The 12,320-nt window shown below is 34.0% G+C and overlaps 1 protein-coding gene across 3 annotated transcripts; it reads right to left on the bottom strand.

Moving 5' to 3' along the window:
• Window positions 1–125: 125 nt before the first annotated feature.
• Window positions 126–12,267, bottom strand: LOC121330562 (spindle assembly abnormal protein 6 homolog). Of its 3 annotated transcripts, none has more exons than XM_041277169.1 (17): window positions 12,050–12,267; window positions 10,343–10,403; window positions 9,727–9,806; window positions 9,400–9,504; window positions 8,451–8,622; window positions 8,258–8,335; window positions 7,650–7,769; window positions 6,880–7,071; window positions 5,885–6,079; window positions 4,733–4,822; window positions 4,369–4,548; window positions 4,171–4,252; window positions 3,662–3,798; window positions 2,793–2,858; window positions 2,316–2,419; window positions 1,173–1,255; window positions 126–821 (listed from the first exon to the last, which is right to left on the bottom strand). In XM_041277169.1, the coding sequence occupies exons 1-17, from the start codon at window positions 12,112–12,114 to the stop codon at window positions 742–744; spliced, it is 1,890 nt and encodes a 629-aa protein (XP_041133103.1). In that variant the 5' UTR covers window positions 12,115–12,267; the 3' UTR covers window positions 126–741. The 3 variants fall into 3 exon arrangements, with proteins under 3 accessions (XP_041133103.1, XP_041133104.1, XP_041133101.1); XM_041277167.1 differs by having other exon boundaries at window positions 129–821; window positions 2,793–2,945; XM_041277170.1 differs by lacking the exon at window positions 2,793–2,858.
• Between the last annotated feature and the right edge of the window lie 53 nt (window positions 12,268–12,320).

Here is a 12,320-nt window from a genome sequence, read left to right as displayed (position 1 = left end):
CCTTTCATCTATAAAAAAATGTAGTACTGCAATAAATTAAACTTCAAAATCATGCAGACTTAAACATTGCTTTAATTAAACATCACATAAATCTCTGAAAGAAAATATATACATTGCAATTTTTCTATAAAACATTACTAGTTAATGTTTTTGAAACAGCACTCATGATTGAAAATAAAACTTTACAATTTGTACACAGCAAAACAATTTTTTAAATAAATCAATGATTTTTTAAAAAAGGTTGTCCAAGAGAGGTAGAGTAATAATTTGCTTTCCAAACCACAAATGAGTAAACTATTGTTTTTACACCTGTTACGGTTTTGTAAATTTAAACCAGTTACAGTACTAACTTTGACATTCATTTTTTTTCTTTCCTTTTTATATACATTTGGAAGAGTTTGATTTTTAAATCCAAGCATTTAAATTCAATTTCCACTTATTTTAATATCTTTGTGGTATGAATTTATGAAGAACTTGTCTAGGACTAGTTATGTTTACATTTTTGAATAATCAGATTCAGGATCTACCGTTAACTACTCAGATGTAACTTTGAAACAGTCCCATATATGTCCCAAATATTCCTTAGTGCATATGGATCACTTTTTACATTTGCTTTAAAATTACTGAAAAGGGAACTAAAACCTCACATTCTTCAGTTTACTATACAGTTGCTTTCTGTAAAATGTAGAGTAAGTTCAGGTGAGGGTTCGAAGTACTGAGTGCAACATTTAATATTCCTGGCTATTGTCCAGGGAAGTAGGCAGATGCTGCAGAATAGGGTCCTGGTTTAGAAGATGGATGTGCAGCACCCACTTGGAGTTCTGGAAATCAAGGGAGAGCGGGGAGGGAGGGAGGGAGGGGGAATACAAACATTATCTCACAAATCTCATACTGTACATCAGGTATTGCAGCTGTAGTATTTTAGGACACATTTGAAGAAACAAACAAGAGGGAAGTAAAACATTTAACCACATTTCTATAAAACAGAAAGTCTAAAAAACTCTACATTAAAGACTGTAAATCAACTTTTAGATTTTTCACTGTACAAGGAGTCTTGTAGCAGCTCACCCTCATGAACAATGTTTTAGTGTTTCAGACAATGCAGCCCTTTGAAGGTTGCAAACAGCCCTTAACTCATTTGTCTTGACTCCCATCATTTATTGTACACATACCTTTGTTTGGTACAATTCCACGCAGAGGAATGCTGTCCTCGCGTTTTTGAAAATACTTCGATTCCAGACCAAAAGGTTCACCACTGAAAAGAAATGCACATCATCATGAAATAGATGTAGTCTTTATTCAGAGAGAGAAAAAGAAAACTTGTATTATTACCAGGGATCCTAGGAATCCGTTTCCTGTGGAAAAACACAGCTTTTTGACACTGAGAATTTTTTGTTTTCACTTGGGGCATGGCAAAAAAACATGCAAGGCTTTTTTGGTTTGTTTGATAACCAAATCAATGCACTTATCATATATAATCATCAACACAGAAAAATTTGCTTTACATTTACGTAAACATACTTGTTCAATAAAACTGCTTCTGGTGTACAGAAGGTCAAGGTTGAACGATGTGCACTGTCACATTCATGTTGAAATATAAGCTACAGTTTACCTCAGTATCCAGTGCATTGTTACTACTGAACAAGCTGCTTAAAGATGCCAAAAACAATAAAAGTCACCCCTAAAGACTGGGTCAATGAGTTTGGCATCATCGGAGACAAACTAATAGAAATACAATTTTTTGCTTTTAATATAACTACACAGAAGTATTTGTAATGTTTAAAAGTAAAATGGTAAGTCTATTTATATTACTGATTGATGGCACTAGTGAAGTGTAACTACCTTAGAATTTAGAAGTGTACCAATAAATACTTCCTGTGTTAACTGTTATTCAATAGTACTGTTTGGGTATCTTATATGAAATGGGGGAGTCAATTTTACCATTTTATTTTAATTGTGGAAGAACACAGATTTCTATTTACTTTTTTTATCTTGGAAAACTAGGATCCCTGGTTATTTCACATCAGCGCTTTTAAAATTTTTAACATTAATAATAAACACATTAACATATTTGGAACACTTATTACCAAATCATAAAATCCATCAGCCCTCAAATATATTTTTAATACAGTGTAATGTGTTTAAGACTACACTTAAATTGCTTAAAAAAAAAAAAAAAAAAAGTACATTGCGCACAAACTCACACAACCTTATACATAAAGCATCTACACAACTAAATTCCCATTTACACGCACATACAACGCGTGTTGTATCACAAATTCTAAACATTAAACACACCTCTACAGTATACATACTTTTCTTTATTTGAGAAGGCATGTGCATTTTGTACTGTAGGAGCCCCTGGTTTCATGTCGACAGGAGACACACTGGGTTTAGACATCAGAGGATTAAACTGGACCTATGTGGTAAAAAATGATCTGTTAACACTGGTGCAGAGAAAGGATACAAAGAGCATGCCATGAAAAAGCCATTAGTGCAAGTGCAGGTCACCACGACTTAACAAGTGAGGCAAAGAACTGAAGTTTAAATGCCTACACAAAAAAAGGTTTCCTGCAGTATTCATCAAAAACACCTATTAACTAATTGTATGATCATTGCCAGTCAGAAAATGCATGTTGGTTTCAAAAGCCGTGCTTAATTCTTGCATGGAGGGCTTCAATTGATGAAAATTATTTTATAGAATTGCACTAAAAATATGTCTAATACATTTAAATTTAGTACTAAAAATAGGCTACAATTGGTTAGTACAGTATATGACAAAATATGCCTGCCTTTGGTCCATAGCCCTGATTGTGGAGTGCTAAGGATGGACGGCTGCCAGTGCTAACAGCAAAGGACTGTGGGAAGAAGGAATGCTTTGAATTTAAAGTAGAGGTAACAGGACAGTTTGTTCCCGAGGCAGAGTGAAGGGGTCGATTTTCAAACTGGAAAGAAGAGAGAAAGGGAGGAACACAAGGAAGATGTTTATCAAAAAGAAGCTTTAAAAAAGGAAAACTGATTAATTTTCATTCAGTATTTCATTTTTTTAATTAGTTTCCACTTCATTAAAAATACAACAATTTGAACTCTCATCATATAAAAGGTATGACTGAGTATCCTTGGCAATTAATACTGCTGAAAAATACATGATTACAAAATGTAGCTAAAAGAAAACTCTAAGTGGCATGGTTGAAGAATGCTAATCAGCAGAACCAAAACAATTACTACAGTAAAACTGGTTTGATTCAGCATCTTTTGGGACCGGAAAATTGTGCCGGATTTGAGGTAATACTGTACTCAAAAGTACAACTTTTATTTAACTTGTTTCATTATGTGAACATGGATTTTACAGTAAATGTACCATATAGAATAAATAGCGTATATTGTAGATGGTATCATATCATTAATTTCAATAGAGACTGATGAAGTCAATTATACAGAATGACTGTTCATAGAAGGGCTGGATTAGACTGGTTTTACTGTACTTATAATCTATTTTATGTAATGAGCTATTGATCAACCATAAAAGATAATATGAATCAACTAATCAATAGGCTAAAATGGGAAGCAGTAGCAGCATCTTAAAATCCCCGAAATCTTTCTAGTACTGGAACTGCCCAAATATCGAAGAATTTGGGGTTACTAATAATGTCCGTCTTACCACCATATTCTGAGCTAAAGTTCCAGTTCTGAAACCTCCATTAGAAGAAATACCAGGCGGCGTTTCAAACATTCCTAATGTTTCTTGCTTCCTCGTCACCTGGTTTTCATTAAGTTGTTTGTTAAGCCATGTGATCACTGAAAAGAAAAAACAAATAATTGAGTTTTTCCACAAAGTAATTTACAACCCATGTAGCACCAATTTGAATGCTAGGGTAAAGAATCAAATCAAATCAATCAATCAGTAAAAACAGCCCCTGCTTTATTTACCTATACTTGTAGAAAATGTAGTTACTTGTACCAGAGGGCCAGTTTTGAACAAAAGTTATGTAAATTTGGCCCTGACATACCTCTTATCAAGTTAATAGCTTTTTGTTTGGGGAAGAAGGCCACAAAGACCAAGATGAGCTTTCTCCTGTGGTAGAATTTGGTAGATGATTTTTTTCTGCACACAATTGTTCTATAATGTCTGAGTCACAAAATGCTACTTTATAAACTGGAACTACAAACCATTTTCATTAGTTTTAAGCAGCTGCTTGCTTTCCTCTAATTTTTGAACAGTAGCTTCCAGTTGCTCTTGCAGTTTTGATGCCTACAAGTGAAAAGAAAAGAATCAGTTACAAGCATTTTTTCTATGAAAGACTAAGAAATGGGTAAGATCCTCAGAAGTGAGCGAGATGACGGCACATCTCACACATTGTCCCTCACCACCTCCTCTTTCAGTCGAAGAGCCTGCTGAACATCATGCAACTCTTTCTGTTCCTTCTTCAATTTTTCTTCTTTCTCAGATAACAGTTTTTCTTGCTGAATGGTAACCGTATTCTTTAGTTTTAGTTTTCCTGCCAGAGTTTTCACACCTCCTTGTAGTTTTTTAATAATTTCATTTGCCTGAGGTACAAAAAAAAATAAAAAATAAAAACAATAAATAATATAAAATATAATATATATATATATATATATATATATATATATATATATATAATTCTCAAAGGATAACCAGAATTTCCCATTTGTTTCTATTACAAACTATAGAAACACAACAATAAATTCCACTCTGCCTTCTTTACCATACCTTAATCAACTCCTCCGATAAAGACTGAACTGTTGTCTCAAGTTTTCCAATATGAAGTTGTCTTCTCTCTGCATTTTCTTCGATAGTCAGCTGAAAATCCCAAAACAATTATATTTTAAACAAACCACTGCAACTTTCATTCCAAACCTGTAAAGATAATTAATGGTGCTACATCCAACAGTCCTTTAAACGTTAGCCACAAAACTGGTGTTTTTATATTTGTAAACATAATAAATACTTTCTATGATGGCTAAATCCACATCATAAGGGGTTCAAGTCAGCCTCATAATTCATGTTATACACATGCACTATATATACATTGGAATACATGGTTTTGCATAATCTGCCCCATATTTTACACAGCTATGCTTGTGAGGATTAACATACTGGATCATCCAACAAATAATCTTATTAATAAAGTTAATATGCTACAATTTGTTCAGAACTCGGCTGCTTGAGTCCTAACAAGTTCTAAATCTTTTGTACACATTACATCTGTCCTGGCATCTCTGCATTGGCTTCCTGTTAAGTTCAGGATTGAATTTAAATTACTACTGTTAACATATAACGCCTTGAATGGTCTGGCTCCTAGCTATATCTCTGATTTGTTAACTGTAAATTCTCCTGTGCGAAACCTGAGATCTGCAGATGCTGGGCTCTTAACAGTGCCAAAATCTAGGCTTCGATCTATGGGAATTAGGGCCTTCAGTTGCTATGCACCCAAGCTCTGGAATGCACTCCTAAAGAAAATAAAAGATTCAAATACTGTTGATATTTTTAAAAAGCAACTAAAAACACATTTTTTTAAAATGGCATTTGAGTCAGTGTAGAGATGGCTATTTATGTGTTGTATAGTACTGGTGCTGTGTGTCCTCTGTTTCTGGGCTAAACTTGTTGTGTGTCCTTGTTTCAATGTGTAACCTGCTTCGTGTCCACTTTTAATATCAGTTTGTATTGTTTTAAACTGTAAAGCCCTTTGAGATGTGCTGTATGAATTGTGATATAAAAATAAAAAGATTATTATTATTATTATTATTATTATGCATTGATATCCATGGCCAAATCATTGCTATTCATGTACTACTCTCACATAGCCCTCGTCTATGTACTATTTGTTCCCTCAATTATCATCTTGCAAAGCTGTTCAGCTACCTTTTGTTCCTGAGTGGCATCCAATACTTCTTTTGATCTGATCACCAGCTGATCTTTGTCTTTGATCTCTTGCTCTAGCACAGCCACTCGAGTTTGCAGCTGATTGATGTGCTTTTCCTTTTCATGGCATTCCACATCCAGGGTGGAGTTTTCCCGGCGCAGTGACAGGACCTCTTGCTTTGCTCTGTGCAACTCCTAAAATAAATAGTAACAAAATCAGGTAAACTATCGAAAGGGAACAGAACATAATGTATGAAGAAGACTGAGTAGTGCAATATTAAATGTTAAAATTAAAGAATAAGTAGCCAAGAGATTCAGGCACAGACAAACATTCAGATATGAATACAATCATTGTAACAGCACAACACTCACAAGAATACAAAATAATTAACAGCTCTTTCCAACAACCAAGTTGTCTCATAGTTATAGTTGTTTTATTCATGTCTGCCTTTGCAATAAAATGTTCTTAAAGATGGAGGACCCCATTAGTTCTGAGGTACTGCATCTTCGTTCTAGGTAAAACAGAAAATATTGTGGTACTCTACTGAAATCATGAATTTATAGTATCTACTATAAAATAAAACTGTAAAAAGCAAACATCTAGAAATATGTATACATTTGCTTTCACAGAAAAAAAAAAACAGCTTGGTGGCACAGTGGGTAATGCATAAGCATGTCATGTCTGAAGGCCAATTCTAACTTTGAAGTGAACTGTTCCCTTGCCCCGCGAGGGCAATGCCTCCAGGGTCTGCCTGAACGACAATGTGGGGAACCTCACACTGCAACTAAGTGTGCAAAGCCTGCCATGTTTATAAATTGAAAGCCTCTAACATTTAACACAAACATATCTGATTTAGCCATTTCATTCTTGTGTAAGTAATAATGTGCAAGTCCAGCCCATTACTGACAAATACACAGTTAAAATGAAAACACATTTGCATTATGTAAGATTTTGCAATCCTATATTGGCCAATGAAACACAACAATGCCCTTACATCTTCAAGGCCCACAAGTTTAGCCGCATGCTCCCGGATGATTGATTCGGATTTGTATTTCCGTTCTGTCAGTTCTTTGTTGCATGTCTCCAGCTCGACTAGTCTGGTCTGTATTAGCTCTATGTTTTTCTGATGCAGACTTTCCAACTCTCTCCGCTGCTGCTCAGACTGCTGCTGATATTTTGTCTGGACCTGTAAACAGAAGACATGCTTTATTATTGCCAATATATTTAATAAACATTAAGGAAAAGTGATTTCTGGGATCTGATTTCTAATTTCTCATACCTAGTATTTATTAATGTAATATTATACAGTAAATAGAGTTAATAAAGTTATATTACTTTAGCATATCTTTATAGATTACAAGCAGTATTAACTACCTGCTTAACTGTAGATGGCTTTATACATATTTTTTTGGATTGTGTTACATTGTTACATTACTTGTTTGAACACAAATAAGGTGTAACACACCCAAGAATATTTTTTTTTGTTTTTAAAGGAAAATATATAGGATTGAAGTTTGGCCCTCAAAAGGAAAGCAACATAAACGGTTTACAAGAAAGACAACACCATTACTGCTAGCCATGTGAGACAGTAAAAGTCTGGAGCAGGCAAAATATGTTAATAAAATCACAACTACTTTTCATGGTAATTTACAAACTTTGATTGGCAGACACTCCTGCTACCTCTGCAATGCTTCCTACTAGTTTACATCTTAACTACGCACCTGTATAGTGACAACATAGCTCAAGGGTTCATTTCAACTATACCTCAAGTGCCCTTTCCCTCTCTGAAGTTAGCTCCTGAGAATGCTTGTTTGACAGGGCAGTAGTTTGGGATGTCCATTCAGATCTCAATCTGTCAAGTTCTCTGCTCTTTTCTGACAGAGTCTATTCATTGATTTGGGAAAAAAACACATTTATCCAATTAAATAGGCATTATGAAAGTACAAATACACTCATCTCTTATTAGAAAGAAAACAACATATGGGGTTTAATTCTGCCCACATGGAAGATTACAATGGCCCCAAAAAACCTCAAACTTCATAATTTAAACAAACTATTTCTCCCCTAAGACCCATCTCTACAGGTCTGTGTTATTCAGTTTAGGCAACATAATAAATGCTACATGTTTATGTTTACTTTGAGCCTCAATTAACTCAAAGGGTTGCATCATCAAGATTAAAAACAGCAGCATTGAGAGATAAAATACAAAGCAGGTAGCATCTTTCAAATGGATTTGGGATGTGTTTTTTTTCAGCAGCATATCATGATTGCTTGTATAGTGGCTATTTCTGCATGAATGCAAAATACTAAATAGTCATATTGATAATATACAGTAGATTCAATATTCAACCCCTTTACAGAGAAATCTTTACCTGTTGTGTGCAGCTTAACTGCCTGGAGAGATCTTCCTCTGTTTTCTGAAGCTTCTGTTCCAACAACAATCTTTCATCCTATTGCCATAAGGAAACGTTATACTTAATGATCTTTCTTTACTGAAAGGCAGTGCCACTTAAGGATGCTCCAAAAATATATTACAGGAAAACTGCAATGAAAATAATGACTTACCTTTACACATGCTAAACAGATTGCCAAATACTTCTTTATTTCCACATCTGTACCGTGTAGGAGTTTGAGGGAAAGGTGTGTAAGGTGTTTGAAGGCATTTGTCTCTACTATGTTTAAATGGGCAGGAGTGTGGTCTAATACTGGTGTTGATGAAAGGAACTGCAGTAGAAACCTAATGTACAAGACAAACAGAAATGATATACTTTATTTGTATTACATTTTTTAATAACATATATGCAATCTTATAATACAAACATTCTCAAATACATTATGAAAAACAGATTAGAGAAATGTAATATTCTGCAAAACTTAAAAGAAAATAAATTTAAACAAAAACTATTATAATATAAAGTTGTAACAGTACATGAAATGTTGAAAGGCAAATTAATAACTCAAAGTACAGTTTGTTTCTAAATATATTTTGTATGTAAAAGAGCAGTGCCCCCACAAGGTTGCACCTTATAATATCAGCTTTATAGTGTTTCCCTTAAAACATTATCAGTATAACAAGAACAGTTTGGGGCAAGACAATCTGATTGTACATTTTCTGTATTGATTCTTGTGCAGTAATAGAGCTTATTATTCATAACCTCCTGTTGCTGCAGGTTGTATGCATATTTAGCACAAAAAGTGATGAGTCATCTAACTACAATTCAAAACAACCTAAAACAAAAAATCAAAGTCTGTTTGCTGATAATGTAGAGAAAACTGAACTATGCAAGAATGTAGCTGACATGAATGACATTTTAGTGTAACATGTAACCTGCAGTTTTCAATACTGATGATTAGCAAATGTATACAATTTTCACTGTGTTGTAATTTTAGTATTATGTTTAGTTGCACTTTTTTTAATTGCATGTAAGCAAAGTAAAAAGTAATGTAAATAGTAAATAGTCAGAAAACAAGGAAAGTGGTCTGTCAGCTGTCAAAACTGGATTCAGTCACTCACCTTGGGTTGTCTTTGTCTTGCTCTTGGATACATTGGTGCAAGAGGTCTATGAATTTTTGTGGAAATGCTGAAAAGTCTACAAGGAGACCCTGTTGGACCTTTAAGCTGTAGAAATATAAAAAAAAGCACTAAATGACAAATACTAATTATTTTGAAGTTAAAACAATTTTTTTTTTTTCTAGAGAAATATTTCTAATGTTTTTAAAACAGAACTGCGCAATTTTATAGTAAATTGATTAAATGTAAAACATGATTTGCAGAGTCTCTTGACACTTTTATAAGAGATTTGAAAGAAACTGCAATACTTTCAGTCAAAGAGTAACATACCTTTGGAAATCCTCTTCTGATATAACAAGTTTGTAAAGAAAATACAGATCTATGTCATCTGTTATCCGCACTACCAAATCCTGTAAATCAAACAAAAAAATGTTGACTACATAAGCTATCCATATTCTCCTTGCACAGATCTTGAACAAAATACATTTAGGTTCAAACTGAATACAAATTAGAAATAATACAGTACTATTAAATTACATTTTGTGTTGCACATATTAAGATGATTTACGTGGTTTAATTGCACATATACAATAAGTATATATATATATAGATCCAAGGGGGGGTAGAAAATAGGCATATATATATATATATATATATATATATATATATATATATATATATATATATATATATATATATATATATATATATATATTTTTATATATTTATTTTTTTTTTTTTTTTTTTTTTTTTAAATCTGAAAGTTTCTGCTTTTTTTTTTTAGACTTCAGGACAGCTGTTGCTAAAAAGGTATGCAGGACCAACAATTGACATCCAGGATTCTTATTAATGCAAACAGTCTTAATCAAAACTATTAAGCTTATGGATCTTGGAATGTCTTGTAATACACCACTGCTGTAACTTCAATGCCATGCATTAAACTCACTTTTTTGTGGACTGGATTTGATGTGGACTGAAGTTCAATGCTGACTCGAATATTGGCCCTCCTGCAGAAAAAATAATGATAAAAAAATAACAGGGTCATTCCGTGTGAACACAACCAGTCATGTCACCAGGCATCTCAGATGTACATGAACCTTGGTAAATAGGATTTTTATTTACAAAATGGCTCTTTCCCATAATTGGAACAGATTATGACCTGACAATGCAATTCTGCCTGTCAAAAAAAAAGCTTTTTTGGGATAATCCTTAGTAACTCAGAAACAGGAAATTCTGGACAAAGTCAGACCCCTATTAAGTCTCCACTTGTGTGTCAAACCCAACTTGACGCCACATCTTCATTTTTGCACATTTGTGGGACAACATGACTGCCGAAAAAAAATGATTCCTTGATGACCATTCGAAATCAATTTAGCCATGAAATGCATAACTTACATAGGAAAAGTTTCACCCCTTTCATGAATATTTCAAAAGTCACTGGCTTTTTACAGTACTATAGGTCGCTTTTTCACAACCTCTGGAAGACACAAATGACAACCCCCCGGGCCCCAAGTTATGGCCTGCCATATCTTCTGAAAACTATTTTTTAGTTAAGAGGTTTTTTTTGTTCATAATTTATCATTATCTAACTATTATAAAAATCTGAGATGTATGGTGTCATTTATGCAAAATGTGGTTGATTTGACACAGAATGAACCAATAACAAATGAATGACATTTAAAACAAAATATTTTTTATATATATTATATAGAGATATATTGTAGTTTTTGAAAAATGTGTGGCACCCAATTTATTAGGCTACTTGGTCAAATTGCAGTGAAAGCCACTATCCTTACCCTTCTATCCCATCAGCTGTATGTGGTTATGCAATGTATAACCTCAGATAACAATACTTCAGAAGGCTACATAAATACCTTCCCATTAAAACTTATACCACCTAGGTCTTACTGGAAAAACCAACTAAATCATCAACTGAAAATTCACTTTTTATAGTGATGTAATTCAAATTTCTATACATATCAATAGCACCATGCACAAATTATCACAGTATGCATGCAACATTAGGGACTTTTGCAATTCATATGAAAACAAACATTTTAAATCAAGCCACAGCCCGAGATATTTAAGGGTGGTGCACAAGTTCAGTTTCATTTAGGTTCAAAATCTAGGCTACATACATTGTAAGATACGCATATCTTGTGCTAATAAAAACCCTTTGTTGATATAAGAGTCATCTGGTTGTTGGAAAAAAATTGTACACACTAAGACGCTAGGAATGGTGAATGATTGCTACTGACAGTGGTATACACTGAAATATACTGATCCGTGCATCTGCTTTCCAAGTAATCAGTTAATAATACCTAGTCTGTCGAAGCACACGATCTGCATATTTTACTTCAACAACCAATTACAACTTTTAATACTAGCCAGGTCATACAGTCTGCCAGTCTCCCTGCCTGTCCTTATCTAGTAGATGCAAGTATGTGTGTGTGAGAGACAGATGCAGGAAAACATGGATTTCTACAGCATTTTAAAGTATCTGGAATATTTTTACGGAGATATTAAGTTGTCTTGTCAACTTCCATTGCCCGTGCCCGAATTAAACGTTTTCAAAATACATCTATTACAACTACTAGTACATGTAGGTCTGGCCCCCGAACGACAATGCAGATTATTCATAACTTTTTCTTACCTATCTTCGCAGTCTTTACACCTGACTTGGGCCTGCAGAATCTGGTTGAAAAGGGTTTCTGTCATGGTAGGCTCATATTCCTGATATTGATGGTGAAATGTTGGTGACTTTACAGTATCCCGTTTACTTTATTTTTAATATTTTCTTTCCAACTTTCCTTTTTTGAGTTTGCCGCTTCACTCCCGCGGACGGCCGTTGCTCTAAAAGGCGGAAACCGGAACCTGTTGATTCTTAAAAGGGAGGTTCTGACTTCCTGTGTTGGCACAGTCAC

This window comes from Polyodon spathula, chromosome 18 (assembly GCF_017654505.1).
Source record: "Polyodon spathula isolate WHYD16114869_AA chromosome 18, ASM1765450v1, whole genome shotgun sequence".
In the NCBI taxonomy this organism is placed as follows: domain Eukaryota; kingdom Metazoa; phylum Chordata; class Actinopteri; order Acipenseriformes; family Polyodontidae; genus Polyodon; species Polyodon spathula.
This window is presented reverse-complemented; position numbering and strand designations above follow the sequence as displayed.

Coding starts and splice junctions, on each gene's coding strand:
- LOC121330562 (XM_041277167.1), bottom strand. CDS start 12,114: ATGACAGAAACCCTTTTCAACCAGATTCTGCAGGCCCAAGTCAGGTGT. Junction 9,807..10,342: donor CAAATCCAGTCCACAAAAAA/GTGAGTTTAATG, acceptor TTTGATTTACAG/GATTTGGTAGTGCGGATAAC. Junction 4,823..5,884: donor ATGCCACTCAGGAACAAAAG/GTAGCTGAACAG, acceptor TGGGATTTTCAG/CTGACTATCGAAGAAAATGC.